An 18206-nucleotide genomic window follows, 5' to 3' on the forward strand; every position below is an offset into this window, starting at 1 on the left:
CAGGGGGTATGTCAACTCATCTAGATCAGTGGTTCTCAACCTGGGGTTCGTGAGCCTCAGGGGGGAGGGGGTCGCAAGCGGAGGGCTCGTATTAGGGGGTAGCAAGCATGGCAATTGCCCGGGCCCTATGCCACAGGGTGCCCTGTGAAGCTAAGTTACATGCTTCAGCCCCAGGCAGAGGAGCTTGAGCTTCAGGGATACAGTGGTCTAGAAAGGTTGAGAACTAATGGTCTATGCTGTCCAAAGTCCTGTTTCCAATAGTGGCAAGTGCTAGATGCTTCAGGAGAAAGTGCATGTAAGCCCACAGTGGACAATTATGGAATAACCTACCTGCAGGGGAAGTTTCTTCCTGACCCCTGTCAGAGTACAGTTGATTCATGCCCTGAAGCATGAGGGTTTAAATCCAATTTTTTAATTCCATCTGATGTAAGTGGATAAGAACATAAGAACGGCCAAACTGGGTCAGGTCAAAGATCCATCTAGCCCAGTATCCTGTCTTTTGACAGTGGCCAATGCCAGGTACCCCAAAGGGAATGAACAGAACAGATAATCATCAAGCGGTCCATCCCATCACCATTCCCAGCTTGAATGTTCTTATCCATAGAAAAGCAGGTTCTTCCTAAAGTGCTCTGGGCTGAGTGGGAGAATTCCATGGAACTGGCTGGGATCACCACCTGGACTCATGAGCAGTAGCAGCACGAGACTGACTGGGACTGTGCAATATTAAGGGGAAAGGCCACACCAGCAACTGCCCTCTGGCAGCTGCCAAGCCTGCCCACCCTTACTGGCAGCCTGACAGCATGCCAACAATGCTCTGCAAAGACATTCTGAATGTGAAACTGGTTCCCTGCTCTCCGTTGTCACAAAGATATCAGTGCCGCTTGCCCCAGAACATCCTGTTTCTGCATCGAGTGTTGTCTAATGGCTAGTGCAGGGACGTTAGGATCAGAACTCCTGGGTTCTAATCCCAGCTCTGTGGACAAGTCATTTACCCTCTGTGTGCCTCGGTCTCCCCACCTGTCAAATGGGGATTTTGCTACCTCTGTAAGTGCAAGGCAATAGATTGATTTACCAGTTTTCTAATATGAACCAGATGGGCCAAATTAATCACTGGTGTAACTGTATGGGCCTCAGGAATAAATTTAGCCCAGAATGTTCCTATCCAGGCATAGATGAGCTTAAACCCCCTTGTGAACTCTGCTTCCACCCTAGAGCCGCTGCAATTCCTTTAAAAGGGGACACGAGCAACCCAGGCACGAACGCTGGCTCCTGCGCTATAAATACCTCCTGGCTATGCTGGCACCAGCAAAGGCAACAAGTGGGAATCTTTTGGAGAATTAACATGTAATTTTAAGCAATCTGCTATTGGGAGAGGGAATGTGAAGGGATAATTCCTTCCAAATTGCAGACTCGCTGACTAGCATTAAAGAGGCCCCCACGCTGCCCTGCCCGGGCCTGGGCAGCCACCAAACACAAGGGCTCATTTGTCCTCAGACCAGGCTCTTCCCAACTGGTAATTAGCCGTTCTCCTCCTTTACTTCTTCCCATTGCTCTGTGCAGGGCTGTGGGATGCACATTGCCTACGGCCTCCTTTTCCAGCTTTGTTTTCAGCCCCGCCATGCCCATGACAACATCCACAGGACATGGCCCAGATTCAGTGGCGAGTCCTGTTCCAACCGAGACAGGGGAAAGCGATGAATGTCATGTATCGCCGCCTAGCACAGGCAGGGGCTGGACAGGCAGGGCACAGACATAGTGGGAGTGAGCAGGGCAGAGCTGAGCGGACCAGCCAATTACTCCCCCTCACCCTCTTCTCATCCATGCTGCTCTCCTCTAGCCTTTCCTCTCACACACTTTCTCGTGCAAGTGAAACAGTGAGACATTTTTTTTTAAAAACAGCTTTTTGGAAATGCCAGCCTCAGCCCCTGCCAGCAACACCGGGCAGAGAGGAGTCTTTGCTCCCAGGGTCCTGATCACAGCTGAAGGACAACATCCCCTTCCTCAAATACTCCCCTCCACCCCCACCCAAAGTCTGACACTTCACAAGGCCTGAGACCCCATTCATCCCAGCACATCGAGATCCGAACACAAGGGTGTGACTTGTAGAGGGAGAGCTCAGCTACCCCAGGACCAATGTGGTTGCACCCACTCTACAGCACCTCCTGCTGGGAGCGGCTGGGACTGGAGTCTCTTCTCACACCCATCTGTTAGTCTGGGCTGGACGCTGGGAATTCCAAACACATGGAGTCAAACCACAGGGAAAACCATAAGTATCCGAGATGGAAAAAGGTACCAATAGAAGAGTGGCCCAGCTCGCGCTGCAGCCTGGATTGCTGGCAAGCAGACTGCACTCCTGGATCTCTAGCAGGGCATGTCCGCAGCCAACAAACGTGCACATATGGTAAAGATGCTCTTTACCATGATTATGCTCCCGAGGTAATAGTTCCTACAAGCTCATGTGAGAGGCTGTGAAATACGTCTGTGGTGGCTGTGAGGGGCAGTGAGAGCAGATGGGATGAGGCATCCAGCTCCAGACACCCGTATCTCACAGTATGCACAGTGGGGTGGGGGGGTATTAACCTCCAGGAGCAGGGGGAGAACATCCCCCCTTGGGTAGCATGGAAGAGTGTCCAGCCCATAACTCAGGCACCAGTCCCGCTGCTGTCCCACTGCCCAGCATCCCTTTAATTCGGGGACGGACGGAGGGGTTCCCCAGCCTGGCAGTGCCCCCGATAAGGAGACAGCAGTGAGATGACACCCATCCTGCACGGGCACATCCCCCTGCAGCCCCATATCCCTGCTGCCCCTTACAACACCAGGTTGCTCTTCCTCGCCCTGGCACTAACCCCAACCCTAGGGCCCCTCTGCGGTTTGGGGAGAGGGGGCACCCCCGGATTCTTGCCCTCCCCGGGGAGCCGAGCAGCCCTTACCAGATAGAGATGCGCCCCTTGGGGTAGTCCAGGCGCTCCAAGGCCCCCAGGTAATGGGGCAGCGAGTGCTCGGAGTTGCGGGCCAGGATGGCGATCACCACGGTGGGCAGCTCCTGCTGCTGCCCGGCTGGGCTCCCCGCTTCCTCCTCCTGCCCGGGGCAGCCCCTCAGCTGCAGGAACAGGGCGCAGCACAGCAGCGCAGCGCCGAGGGGGCGCATGGCCGGAGGCAGCGGCTGCAGCAGTGGGGAGCGGCCGGGGAGCGGAGCTGGGAGCGGGGCGGAGCAGGGGGCGGGTGGGAAGAGAGGGGCCGGGCTGGGAATCAGCGCCCGGAGGGGAGGGGAGAGGGGGATGCTCACGGTGGGGAAGGGACGAGGCCTGGTAGTGCTGCCTGGGGCTCTGCCCTCCAGATCAAATCCTGGTGCCACCAAGCTGGGCAGCAGCAGGGCCGGCCTCCCTCTCCCTAGTCCCTGGAGGCCAGTTGAGCTGGGGATCAGTGGGCTGGACACCTGGCTGCTGGGAGCTGAGACTCACCAAGCTCAGCTCCAGAACTGGCATCCGCCCTTGCTCTGGGCTTGCACCCAGGGCCGCCAAGAGCTGGTTTGGGCCCCTATGAAAAAATATTTTCAGGCCCCCCAGCAAGGGCGGACTGGCTAAACAGGGACGACGAAGCCAGGGCACCCAGGCTCTGGGCCCCCTTCCGGACCGCCAGGCCCCGGTAATTTGTACCAGCTTTCCCCCACCCTCATCAGCCCTGCGTGCACCCCTGTGCTGGAGCTGTGCGCTACATCTGGGCCTCCTTCATCCCTTCAGATCTCCATCACGGGCTGGTCTGGCAGACAGCCGAGGCGGAGGAATTAGTGTGTATTGATATTAACATAGTGCCTAGGAGTGCAGGCCACTGAACACAATTCCAATGCACAGGCCACCCCTCTCCCCTCCAAAGAACACCCCAATATGCCCTCTGTGCTGGGATGTGACCTAGGGCCAGCTCCCCTGACCCTTTCCCTGCTGGGGACTCTCCTACCTTGGGTGTCTCCCCAGCATAGTCTTTCACAGTCCCTGTGGTCACTTTAGTCCTGCAAATCAGCATAAAGGGGCCCATGGAGCACCATCCTTCGACCCCTTGGAGCAGGGGCAGCTTTAGCAGGGGCGGCTCCAGGCCCCAGCATGCCAAGCGCGTGCTTGGGGCAGCATGCCGCGGTGGGAAGCTCTGCGGGAGGGCCACCAGAGCCACGGGACCAGCGACCAGCAGAGCGCCCCCCACGGCATGCCGCCGTGCTTGGGGCGGCGAAATGTCTAGTGCCACCCCTGAGCTTTAGGAAGCAAATTAAAGCCTTGGCATTTTAAAAACTAGACCAGACCAGACATTTTGAAAATGCCCCATAGGACACAATACTTGGTTAGCTGGGGGCGGGCTGGCTGGGTTCTGACTTTCCATCTTTCACAGCTATGAGTCTTGTGAGTCCAGAAGTTTTGCCTGCAAGAAAGGTCAGATTTCATGGAAAGCCGGGGTGGTGGAATGTGTCTTTTCTTCCCTTAAGTCTGGTGTTACACCCGTAGCAGACTTGCATCCCCCTCTAGCGAGAGCGGCCAACGCAAACACCCCTCTCGCCTTCCCTGCCTGAGAGCTGGGCAAGTAGCAGGAGCAATGAGTCACGTCTGTTTTTGAGACTTCAGAACCACATTTTGATTCAGCCGAATTCACACGTGTCCCCTTTTCCCACAATCATCCATGCAAGCCAGGCTTTGTTCACACAACCAACTTCTGCAGAGAGCAAAGTCCAGGCCCGTTGCCAAGAGCCGATTAATTGCAAAATAATATTGATTTAATAACAAAAATAAAATTAGTTTTGGAGCCAAAACAGTTCATCCAATCATGGAACAGAAACAACCCCGCATGACTCTGATGCCCAATCACACAGCTCAAAGGGATGTTTGCGGCACATACATGGCCAATGATCCACTGGCTTTAATGTATGTGACAAACACTTTTGTATGACAAACAGATCGATAAATATCATGGTCTGCCCCCAGACCATTTGCAAACTGGAAAAGGAGCTAAATCTTCCAGATAAATAACTTTTCCTAACAAACAATTCAGTTAATTCTACCTAGAGACCATCCCCAGTGTCCTACTGGAGCCCCAAGAGTAGTTACATCTAGCATACCTGCCCTGCTGATCATGAGCAGTTTGAGGGACCCAGCTATCCAGAAAGACTAGGCAGATGCCTTCTATCTTTGTTCATCACAGCTGCCACAAAACCTGCCCAGACAGCTGTGTTTGACCATATGGGACATCTGAAGGGGGATAAACAGAAACCGAGGGCGGGAGTGGGGGGACTTCATGACAACAGTCAAGCCAGCAAGACACAGAATCTGGAAGAGAAAACAGAGAAGAGGTGTGAGGGCAACAGCATTTGTGCCTTTCAGGAAAGCCTGACATTCCTGCAGCATCAAAGAAAATCACGTTTACATCAAGGCCGAGTATTATCTCGGAGTATGAAAGACAGCAAATAAAACCTCCACTCCTGGCATGGGTTCTCAGCAGTGTCTGCGAGGGTGACCAGACATCCTGATATTAAGGACTTTGTCTTATATATAAAGCTATACCCCAACCCCAGGGGGGAAAGTGTCCTGATTTTTCACACTTGCTATCTGATCACCCTAATGTCTGCACTTGGGACCTCCATCACTGCCCCACTGACCTCAACCACTTAAGCTAAAGAAGCAATTCTGTTGGCTGGTAGCAGGAGTAAACTGTTATCCTCTAGTGAACCAGCCACAACACACACTTTTCCAGTTGGTCATACATGAAAATAGCCTCTCTCTTCTCTACGCATCAGACTTCAATTCTATCTCCTGGCTGATGTGTGTTGGATTGATGAGCATTTAGGGAAGGGCTGAATAGTTTATTCAGAAAGCACTGATCCTCCTACAAACCTACCCTGATCCTCTCTAGGAACAGGAGGATCAAGAACTCTGATAAATAACCAAACTCTCTGTAGCAGGACAGAGTTTTCTGGAAGTTCCAGACCCCCGGCAGCAACTCAGAGACCCAAAAGGAAGTTCTGTAATCCGGGAGCATGAAATGAACACACAATACATGTAGAACAAACAGAAAATATAGCTTGACAGCCTGAAATCAACCTGCTAACTTCACTGCTCCATGGAGGCAAATACAATAGCTAGTTGGTTTTTAAAAAAAACATCAAGGAGTTAGCAGCAAAGAATCCTGTGGCACCTTATAGACTAACAAACGTTTTGGAGCATGAGTTTTCGTGGGTGAATACCCACTTCCTCAGATGCATGTAGTGGAAATTTCCAGGGGCAGGTATATATATGCTAGCAAGCAAGCTAGAGATAACGAGGTCAGTTCAATCAGGGAGGATGAGGCCCTGATTGAACTGACCTCGTTATCTCTAGCTTGCTTGCTAGCATATATATACCTGCCCCTGGAAATTTCCACTACATGCATCTGAGGAAGTGGGTATTCACCCACGAAAGCTCATGCTCCAAAACGTCTGTTAGTCTATAAGGTGCCACAGGATTCTTTGCTGCTTTTACAGATCCAGACTAACACGGCTACCCCTCTGATACTTGACATCAAGGAGTTAGATTCCCTTTCCTCTTTTTTTGGTATAAGGTTCTTCAAAAATTTGGCCCCACAGTATAACAGGCTGAGCTGCTACTTGTGTTAGTTAAATGACAGGACTGCAAGTCAGGAAACCTGAGCTCTAGCCCCACTGATGCACAGTATACACTAAATAGACAAATTTAATTCAGCACTGTGCCTCAGTTTACCTGTCTGTAACTGGAGATTACTAATTACAGGCCTCACAGTGGGATTGAGCATCTGAGTTCACAATGTTTGCAGAGTGCTTTGAGGGCTACATGTGGAAGAAGCTAAAGACAAATTAAGTCTCAGTTATGAATTGTTACATTATTATTAATTGTCACCTAGTTCAGTGTCTATCATTTGAGTTTGGGGGTGGATCTCCTTGAAGATCTAGCACAGAAGGTCTATGAGCACGCCAGCTTCCAAACTGCCGTGTAGTTCTCCAAGCCTGATGCTCTGCACCTTGAACACCAGCAGTTTCCTGGTGTATTTACACCTGTGAAATCCTTCCCAGGGACCATTTCTTTTTCCATCAGCAATCTGCTGCCATCTAGTGGTCAATGAGTTCAGCTCTCAAATTCAAGAGGCACAGAGTGGACAAATTCATCCCTGGGGCAACTCCACTGACTGGGTCAAGCATGGGGTGAACTTGGCCTGTTGTCTAAAATTCATGCCTGAGGCCCCTGCTGGTGTTGCAGAGATTATGAATTGGTTCAGGACATAATTGCTGAGTTTATGCAAGAAACTCTCCTCGCCTGCAGGTTTTCATAGGCCATCTGGAGCCGATGGGGTCTCATGTCATTCCAGGATAAGGCAGCAATCAGGCACAGCCAAGAGCCCTTTGCATAGAAAGCAAAGAGTCTGCTTTAAACCTGAGTGCAGTCAGAGGTTTGAAGGGTTTAGGACAGAGATACTCAGACTGCAGCTCACGAGCCCCAACTGGCTCTTGAATATGTCTCTTTGCAGCACATGATATTAAAACACTGTGGGATTTAATTATTAATCAGTCTACGTTATATGAGAATGTGTGTGTGTAGGTATATTCTCACAGCAAAATGACTGACCAATCTAATCTTTAAACACACTGCCTCCCACACTTGCTCTGTTGTCTCCCAGGCATGCAGAAGGGCTGAACACATAAATGCGCTCCACTCCTGGAGGAGGACAGTAATGCTTCCTGGTGCTACCCTGAGATCCTTCATGAGCAGAGGGACTTGGACATATTGAGAAGCCAGACAGCAGCTGGGAGGGATTTGTGCACCTGCCGACAACCATCCCTACTCAGGATGGACAGTCCCTACTCGCCTCACTCTCTCACTTAACTCCGTGCATGTCAGTGGAGTTGAAGGCTTCCACATACCTCCTTACATAGCTCCCCGCCCCCAGTCATGGCAGTATCTGAACACCACCCCCAAAACAGATCTGGGAGCCCTAAGGAAACTGAATGTTTGATCTTCAGAAGTGCTGAGCACCTTGAGTTCCCACTGGTTTCAGCTGGAGTTGCAGTCCCTTGAAATCAGACCCTTAGGACTTACCCAAGGTCCCATGAAAGCTGGGGCAAAGCAGGAATTACAGTTTGGTCCCCTGAAAGCCAGCCTAGTGCCTCTCCCCAAGTCATGCCCTGGTCTCTGTCTAGCTTTCAGATGGGATTTGAGGAGGCCCGTGGGGGAGAGGAATGGGAGACCCTGCAAACGCGACAGTGTTAGCTACAAAAGAGTGAGGTTTTTTAAATCTGGAGAGTTAAGGGTGAAATTGCCCATTTGCTTTAAAACAAACCCACCTCATGGGCTTTAAGGCCAGAAGGGACCATCGTGGTCACCTAGTCTGACCTCCTGCACATTGCAGGCCACAGAACCTCATCCACTGCTCCTGCATAGGTCTGTAACCTCTGGCTGAGTTACTGAAGATCTCAAATCTTGATTAAAGTCTTCAAGTTACACCTGACTCAGCCATTTACACTAGTTCAAACCAGTAAGTGGCCCATGCTGCAGAGAAAGGCGAAAACCCCCAAGAACCTCTGCCAATCTGACCTGGGGGAACATTCCTTCCCGACCCCAAATCTGGTGATCAGTTAGACCCTGAGCATGTGGGTGAGATCCACCAGCCAGATACCTGGGAAAGAACTCTCTGTAGTAGCTCAGAGCCCTCCGCACCTAGTGTCCCATCTGTCAAGAGGACAGCAGAATTTAGCCAATTCTTTAGTAAAAAGACATGGTCTCTGCCCTTTTTCCTCTTCCACCAGCAGGTGTCACTACTGCCCACAAGATTCTCCAAAGAAGTTTGGGGGGAGTTTTGCAGGGGGAGGGCAGAGAGAAAGGATGGAATAATCAATTTGGCAGCTAGTTAAGAAAAATTATGTGCCATAGAACCACCTGCCTGGGAAACCGAACAGCACTAAGGTGTACAGGGCAAAGTGAGAGAGAGCCTTCACCCTGCCTAATAATGCGGACTCCATCAGCAATAAAGTCATCAGAGATAGCCATAGTGCAGTCCCTAACTAGGAGGTCCTCTCCCTGTCTGACACCAGGAAACTTTTTGAAAGCTACATCTGTCCACTTGAGGCAGCCCTCAAGAAACCCCAGCACTCTCTCTGCCCAGCGCTGACACTAGCGATTAGCTTTTCAGCAGAGATGCCAAACTCCTTTTCAAAAGAAGGATCATTATCCCCATTTTACAGATGAGAACACTACGGCGAGGTCACACAGCAATGGGCAGGGCGGGGAAGGAACCCAGGACTCCCACTCCCGCACCTTGTCCAGCAGCCCACGATGCCTGCACAATGTTTGACCCCATGATTCTTATTTAAAAACATTCCAAATTTTTTGTTGAAACCAAACACACAGTGGATGGAATTTGACTGCCTACATGGACACACACATGCTCGTGCACACACACACACACACACACACACTCACTCGCTTCCAGCGACTACTGTATTACGTTCTGCTCCTAGACCAGACTGCCTATAGCAGGAAGACAGCCTCTCTCTTTTCCATGCTGAAAGGCACCTTAGAACTCTGATTCTATCTTCATGCAAAGTAATAAATTAAACATCTTGAAATTCCCTAAAGGGGACATTGTTGAGATAATTATACACTAAAAACAAGGATTACCACCAACAAAACAAGAGATGGCTCATATGGAAAGAATTGTCCAAATCGAAGTCAGCCGTCACTGCACACATTTTCTGGTCATCAGGCACTAGCACAAGGCTGCAACATTTGGATGACAAGAATCACAAGGGACCAGTGTATGGTGAAATGGGAGCACAGGGCTCGGCATCAGGAATTCCCAAGTCCTAATACCATCTTTGCTACTAACTCACCTTGTGACCTTCCGTGCTTCACATATTTATCTGCACAGAAGAGACTGTAACACTTACCAGAGCTACCCGGCACAGCTGCTGTGAGGATTGCTAAGCGAATTTATTACAGTAGAGCCCAAGGGCCAATCAAGAGTGGGCCCCAATGTACTAAGCACTAGGTAAACACAGTAGATGTTCCTTCCCCAATGAGCTTACTATCGAAATAGACAAGCCAAACAGAGGGTAGGGGAAGAGTCTAATCAGTTAATGCCTGTACAGAACTTCAAACACGTTATGCACTATAGGAGCACTATTGTTATTTTTCATATCCCATTTATTTTATTTAAATAGGAAAAAAGTGTCTATTGATCTCAGGTTCTGTAAAGTTTCCATTAAAAAAGAAAATCTAAATTTTGGGTCAGATTTGACTTGCTTCTATGTAACACACAAAACACTGGTAAAAGAACATTATGAAGGCTGCGATGTCAAGCACTCAGAAGTCAGGAAACGTCAGAAATAAGGTTGTCTGGGAAGCCTTAATTCAGTGTCTGTGTGTGTATGCTCAGTTGCTCTGCAGGGATCACATCTGTGAAGCCTGGGCAGCCCTAGGAGCTGAGAGAGTCTGAGTGTGTTCACCGAGGATGAAATCTTCAGTGATTTTTAGCTGCTAAGATCTAAATCTCCACTGAATGTCTGAACTGCAGTTTTTCAAAGGCTTAAAACTTGGCCAAGTTTTGGCACATTTCCATGTGGATGGCAAAGGCACCTCCCTGACCCCACCACTCTGCCAAATTTCAAATCCCTGTTCCAAAGCATGGTGGTGCTAGAGCTGTTGAAATAATAAGTTGTCAGAATTTTTAACATGGGCAACCACCGTATTTTTCTCCAACCTCATTCTTGGAAATAGCTGAATCATTTTTAAAAGCCTCAGGCAGATACCTAAACAGTTAAGTTTTGGCAAAGTTATAAGCAATCAAATCTTGCAATGGGAAGTGTTAGACAAACTTAATAATACGTAGTGCACTGACCTACCTGGCCTTTCTCCAAGTGAACAATCAAGTATGCGCGCTTCCAGTCGCAGCCTGTAGATGGTGAAAGCGCCCCAGGTTTCGAGTTTGAGGGACTAGGGATACATGTGGACGTGTCACATCAGGGACACGATAGAGAGCCGGTCATATGATCAATCCCATCTCCTCCCATCCCCATGTCCCATCAGGGACGGCAGAGCAGAGCAGAGAGCGTCTGCTGAAAGGCTCTTAAGGTTTTACACTTACAGATTCCATATACCTGCCCTCACATGGGTACCCCAGTTCCTCTGTCATCCCTCTCTGCCGTCATTGGCCTCCTTCCCATCTCCTCACTACCTCACTCTATTTCCATAAGCCAAGTTACCACCTCATCTATCACTCGAGTAGGACATTTCAAGGTCATACCCAAGATCAGCCCTAACATGCCTGCCACACCACCTCCCCACACCAGCCCAGGCCCAGCCAAGTTGTCAATTACCCTCACAGCAGCACCAGACTGGCAGGAACTGCCCTCTGCCATGATGCACATGGAATCAGCTCCAAAGACTAAACAGGCCTGAAAACTAATCCTTATTACTGAAACAGCTTTGGCTGATTCTCACCCTGGGCATTGGCACCCGCAGACTGGTGGCAAGGAATTCATACTGCCCATGGGATTGGATCCAGAAGAGCTGACCCACGCAGAGTGACTGGTACTCAAGATGCACATCTCACATATGGGCAGTGGGGCCTGAGTGCTGTATTTGGGAAACAAACCCTACAAGGCAAGTTGAAAAGGTTTTGTCAGCCCTTGTGCTATACAGCAGGGCTGGCCAGAAAGTTTCCATCACAACTTTTTGTTTTTTTAATACACAAAAGGCATTTTAATTAAATGGAAATTTTGGCCATTTCCAGATTTCCACTTACATTTTTCAGACTTTCATTGAAACAGTGAAAACCAAAACTTGTTTTGTTTGGAAAGCTGGAAAATTTTCTGTATTTGGTTGCTGAAAACAAAAAAATGGGGTTAGGGGTTCCTCCCTTAACTCCTCCCCCTCAAAAAACCCTAAAAATATTCACCAGGAAAAGTATATTTTCCTCAGTAGCTCTAATCTGCAGTCCTTTGAGCTGGATCCTGCACTGTTTTGGCTCCAATGGGGATTTGGGGCATGCAAGGAACTCAGAACTGGGTCCTTCCTGGAAATCTAGCTGTTAGTTTTATTGCAGAGACTGTCTGCATGCCACTAGATACACCAGAGGGTTTGCTTTGATTTGCATCATTCTAATAATCAATTAATAAACACTTTTTGCCCTTCTATAGAAATTTCCATCCTAGCCTCTAAACAACCTTTATAAGCCTTGTAACCACATCTGAGGAAAGTGAGCTTCATCCCCATTTTACAGATGGGGAAAACGGAGGCACAGAGCGGTGCTGTGACTTAGCCAAGGTCACATGACAAGATTTGCAGAGCTGAAAACAGAACCCAGGAGTTGATTTTGTGCTATCTCCACTAGACTCCCTCCCCAGCTGTGTTTGTATCTTTGTGATTGACATTCTGTTACTTTGATCTAAGCCTACTGAGTGGATTCGCCTTGGCCCTGAACCTTGTGCAATCACTTAAACTTCGGCAAAGCAAGCGGAGGATTCTGCGAGCAGAAGATTCTGAGCTGGTAGCATATCACACCCACTTTGACAGGCATAAGTGACAACACAAGGAGCAAAGCAGTGGAGAATCAGGGTCACAGCCTCTGAAAGCTGCACAGCACTGCCCCGCAGGGTAGGGGAGCCAGAATACAGGACTCAAGCCAGGTCTTCAGTCCTAGGCCAGCGGGGGCTGGCAATGCAGCAGAGTCATTCCCGTCCCTCAGTGTCCTCATGCCCAGACTCTCTAGAGCTCTGGTGGCTGACACAGGAATAGTATTGACGGGCCCCAGAGGGAGCAGCCCCAACTCTCTTTGTCTGGTAGGACAGCTGGCCTGAGAAGGGAGTTAAGGCTGGAGAGGGAAAAAAATGGATTTTCAAGAGCAGCTTGAAAGCATCCCCCTCCAGACAGATAGACATCACCCTACTACCTAGAGAAAGACAGGCAGCTGGGGTTGATTGCGAGTCTGTTACCTGCTCCCAAAGACATACCTATCTCCTCTTACTGCACATTGGTCAGGTGCTTTCTTCTACCCATCTGATCCAGAGCAGAGGGGAGCATTGCAATGTGAGCTGTACTCACTGAACACACACACACACGGTAGCTGCTACTTCTCAGACAAAAAATATCACCTCCTCGGTGCGGTTTCTTTTCTCCATATTATCAGAGCCTTCTCAATCCCATCGCAGGTCAGCAGCAGGCAAACCACCGTGTTTCTTTCCAAATGGGGGAGTGCATTTTCATGCAGGAGAGTCCTGCAGTCAAAGCACTGGTGTCAGGCAGTTGTAGTGCATCTCAGCTTCCCCACACAGAACAGCCAGCACACCTCCATCTGGACAGGCAGCACACTTGTTATTCCCGTACACTCTGCTAATGCACCTTAGTGTGGACCACAATTGCTCCTCTGACTCTAGCCCCAGAACTCTGCAATAATCCTGCTATTCTAGTCTTGAACTCATCAGCAGAAGACATGGCCCAGCATGCCAGATTGTGCAGCAGGTTTGTCGTGTGTACAGATTGACACTCATGTATGACATCTTCCCCATCTGTACAGAAGTATCACACCCATGCATATCACACATATACCCCATATATACAGCTGGGTAAACTTCCTCCATACGCAGAGAGAATTATATCACATACTTCCCCTGTGCAACTGGACATACCCATTCATAGCTTCTGCATACTTCCACTCCCATGCATAGACATATATACTCAAATATTACACACACACACACACACACACACACACACTCTGGCTATACATACAGAGCTCACTCACACTCATACAGATCACACAAGCACAGGGCCGGTCCAAGACCAAATGGCGCCCCAGGTGAGGAGCATCTTCAGCCGCGCCCCTGCACTTGTTAAACTTGTGAATATCACACAATGTATATAAACTTCACAATATCGCAGCTGGGCTCTCAGTTCACTTCAGCTCATTCTTATATCTCACTGACTGACTGGCAATGCCCCGCTCCCCTTACATACCCACAAGGGCATGGCTGACAACATTCTAGGAGGTTCGAGGAAAATGTAGTTCTCAAAGTCTGGAAGGTTCCACAAGATTCTACAAAGGTTCAGAACATTCTAGGAGGTTAGTGCAAAATAAATCCACATACAGAATACCTGAAACATTTTACTTCAAACAAACATTCTATTTTCCCTTTGTCGCTAGCAACAAAAACAGCTCTCTGAGCCCCATGCCCCCCAAGCCTGGCACTCCAGGCAGTCACCTGCCCCTAAATCCTTCCCTGCCCATGTACACACATTGGCCATAAAAATAGTCCATCGCTCATCTGAATCACACAGTCTACTTGTACACACTCTACACATACACTACATCTCCTCCCCCAGAACACACACTTGTCATCGGAAGCCATGTTTCACTCCAGGTAAGAAGTCACAGGTTCTTATACTGGATGCTGTTGAAGAACACAGCTAAAAGCCCACACACTTAAAGCCATTGGAAACAAAGATTCAGGACAAGGGTCAGTTTGCTGGCAGAAGATCTAGGTTACAAGACCAGAGAGCCTAGGATCACACAACCTTCTGAAACCAACATCTCTTCTTCTTTGAACCTCTTGCTGACTCACCATTTCATCTGGCCTGGTGCAGAGACATTACATCAAATCTATCTGTTCTCAGAGGTAGCTGAGGAGATTAGCAGAAGGAAATTGCTCGGTTCAAATGGAATAGAATTGGCAGCACATGGCATCGTTTACCCCAAGGAACCCTAAGATTCTTTTCAGGGCAATGGTCTCGATCCTGGTAGTGCAGTGACTGCAACTCCAGGCATGATCATGGCTGAGATTCACTCTGTATGACTCTCCTCTTGATTCTACCACTATTTAACAGGAGTGTGGTGCTGATGACAGGGCCTTGGGGGCTAACCCCTGGAGCCTGATGTTCTTTTTCTGTACTGGTGCAAGTTGCCCACCCACACACTGCCCAGCCAACGTGCCTCCGTTCCTTGGCTTTTATGCCAACAAGGTTATCACCATATATGTGGGGCTGGAAGTTTACACAGATCCTTACAAAGGTTATAGCTAGATGGAAAGCATAGGATTGTAGCACAGCTAAACTTTAATCTAGCTAGCACAGTGCCACTGGACTTGGCTGCTCCATCACCCCCTCTTCTGGTCAAACATGGCACAGCAGGTGCTTCCTACCTCAGTTCCTTCTGAGGTGACTCCCCTCCTCCTTCCCCACAAGGCCAATGTCAGGGAATGTAGCAGGACTCTCCAGCCTCATCACTGAGCAAAGCTATCCCCTTCCCGGGTAGCAATTGTCCAGTTAAGAGCCACAACAAAGAGAAGATTTGCATCCTCCTCTTGGGTTACTCATCAGTCTGCCTTGCCAGCTCAGGCCTTTCTTTGCTCAGCTATGGAGTGCTGGCTCCCAGTCTGCCTTCTCTGCAGTCCCTCTCACACTTGCTCACTCCCCGGAGTTCCAGGCTTTTCACTCCACTGCTAAGCCCTGCTGAGTTTGCTGCTCTTTGAGATTAACACTGCCTCTCAGGGCTTGCTCTGCCTGGAAGCCCTTTTTCCTAGCAGGTTCCTATTGTCTCCAATCCCACAGCACTCTAGCAGCTTCCCCCCAGAAACCTGCCTTCAGGCATTACCTCGGGGCCTCCTGCATGACCCCAGCCTGCTTCCTGTAGCACCTCCCTCTCTCTGATTGCACCCTCAGCCCTTTTTACGAGACCCAGGTGTTCCTCAGCCTATCACCTGACCCCACTAGACCCACCCTCTCTGGCTGGGAGGCAACAAATTACAGCACAGGTGGGGTTAAATGAACAGGTGGGCTGGCCCAAGGCCTCCTGGCCCTTGAAGGGGCAGGCCACCCTGAAACCCACAGTGACAAGAGTAGTGAAGACACAGTGGTAAGGGCTTGTACTCGGCTACCTGCCCCAGCACAAGCTGACCGGGGAGCTTGGGTATGCACTCGGGTTGCTAGCTGACTTGGAAGCCTATGCCACCATGTCTTAGCCGCTCTACTTCATTACTCTGCTAGCTAGTTAGAGCTAGCACAAGTACTGGCATCACTCCTTCACTCGCTGTACAGCCCTACCCCTACAGGCGGATATGCCTGCTGCCAGGAGGGTTGACAACAGAATGCTGCCAATTAATGGCCAACGATGGTGGAGGGATTGTGTGATGTAAGAAGCTGGAGGCTGGGCTGAGACCCACCAAACACATTTTATTCAGCAGGACACCAGCCATCAGATTGTAAGAGTCACATGAGCTAGATTTGAAACACCAATGTGCAATACTCTTCATCCAGCCCCCCTCATTGTGACATAACAATGGCTTGGCTATGTAGCCTGGTAAGAAGACAATTCAATCAATTATATGGGAGAGCTACAAAGCTAGACCATTGGAAAGGGAAACACAGCCCTCCCTACATCCCTATCCATGCAGCCATCTGTAATGCAGGAAAAGCACCCTGGGTAAGTTCTGAAGATGTCCGCACACTGGACCTTCCTCGCCGGACCATGAAGAGGGGACTCAGCTATGGGGCTGGATCAATCAGTCAAGAACCCTTATGCGACGGGACATCATTCCGATCCTGACCACTCTTCACCATTCCTAATGGAGGGTGGTGGGATGGACACGCAAAGGACTCTCTCTCCAGAGGCAGTGTGCGGAAAAAGACACACACAAGCTCCACTGAGACTCCGTTTAATAACTCCTAAGAAATCGGTGTCCATTCCAGCTGTTTTCTCCCATATCCAGCTGTTTCACAGATTAAAAAAGCTAGTGCTAGCTATGAGTCCCAGAACTGGGTTTTCTTTCCAGTTTTCTGCTAAATCCATTCCCTTTTGCTGGTAGTTGTTGCCTTGTGCTTTTATTTTGTTCTGTCCTTCATTAGCCTATTCTCCTGGGCATGGAAGAATAATGGTGCCACACTCTAATCAGGATATTTTTAGGTGTATTCCGCTTTCCCTCACTAGGGCCTCGTGGAAAGGCCTCAATTACAAGTGCAATTAAATCCGTAGGGTCCCCATAACCTGCATTTTCCACCATCTCCCCGGAGATCTGCGTAGCTGAGATTGACTGACTGGAGCTCCAGAAGGACAGTAAGTGGTGTTCTGCCTGACAGGAGAGGGAGGAACAATGCCGACGGCAGCTGTAGTTAGCTCGGAGGATTGTGCCATTGTGAGCCCATATTGAAAGTCACCTGAGACATTTGTACTCAGTTGACAGACACATTTCCACAGCCACACCAGATGCCCCCAGCCGCAGGTCTATGTTCTGCTGCAGAGGTTCATGTGCAAACAATGCGGTAGCAGAGGGCTGGCCAATCAGAAGACAAGTTGAGGTTGATTTCTGAGGCCATGTCTACATCTAAAATTTTGCAGCGCTGGTTGTTACAGCTGTATTAGTACAGCTGTATAGGGCCAGCGCTGCAGAGTGGCCACACTTACAGCAACCAGCGCTGCAAGTGGTGTTAGATGTGGCCACATTGCAGCGCTGTTGGGCGGCTTCAAGGGGGGTTCCGGGGCGAGAGAGCAAACCGGGAAAGGAGACCAGCTTCGCCGCGGTTTGCTCTCTCGGTCCCGGAGCCAGCCAGCAAACCGCAGGGAAGGAGACCTGCTTGCTCGGGGTTCCGGGACCGAGAGAGCAAACCGGGAACGCCGCGGTTTGCTCTCTCGGTCCCGGAGCCACCCAGCAAACCGCAGGGAAGGAGACCTGCTTGCTCGGGGTTCCGGGACCGAGAGAGCAAACCGGGAACGCCGCGGTTTGCTCTCTCGGTCCCGGAGCCAGCCAGCAAACCGCAGGGAAGGAGACCTGCTTGCTCGGGGTTCCGGGACCGAGAGAGCAAACCGGGAACGCCGCGGTTTGCTCTCTCGGTCCCGGAGCCAGCCAGCAAACTGCAGGGAAGGAGACCTGCTTGCTCAGGGTTCCGGGACCGAGAGAGCAAACCGCGGCGAAGCTGGTTTCCTTTCCCGGTTTGCTCTCTCGGTCCCGGAACCCCGAGCAAGCAGGTCTCCTTCCCTGCGGTTTGCTGGCTGGCTCCGGGAACGCGAGAGCAAACCGCGGCGAAGCTGGTCTCCTTTCCCGGTTTGCTCTCTCGGTCCCGGAACCCCGAGCAAGCAGGTCTCCTTCCCTGCGGTTTGCTGGGTGGCTCCGGGACCGAGAGAGCAAACCGGGAAAGGAAACCAGCTTGATTACCAGAGGCTTCCTCCTTCCACGGAGG

General features: G+C 50.2%; 1 protein-coding gene across 3 annotated transcripts in view; it reads right to left on the reverse strand.

Moving 5' to 3' along the window:
• Positions 1–18206, reverse strand: part of CERCAM (cerebral endothelial cell adhesion molecule) — a 38057-nt gene that overhangs the window by 13129 nt on the left and 6722 nt on the right. The window contains exon 2 of one of the 3 annotated variants that reach the window (XM_030535207.1): positions 5099–5306. The exons of 1 other annotated variant lie outside the window; for it this stretch is intronic. Coding sequence is in view for 1 of the 2 variants with exons in the window: in XM_030535206.1 (XP_030391066.1) it covers positions 2931–3148 (218 nt within the window). In the remaining variant the exon portion in view is untranslated. Of the gene's footprint in view, positions 1–2930; positions 3158–5098; positions 5307–18206 lie in introns of those variants that run through there. One more of the 3 variants, XM_030535206.1, reaches the window with a different exon arrangement.

This window comes from Gopherus evgoodei, chromosome 16, assembly GCF_007399415.2.
Source record: "Gopherus evgoodei ecotype Sinaloan lineage chromosome 16, rGopEvg1_v1.p, whole genome shotgun sequence".
In the NCBI taxonomy this organism is placed as follows: domain Eukaryota; kingdom Metazoa; phylum Chordata; order Testudines; family Testudinidae; genus Gopherus; species Gopherus evgoodei.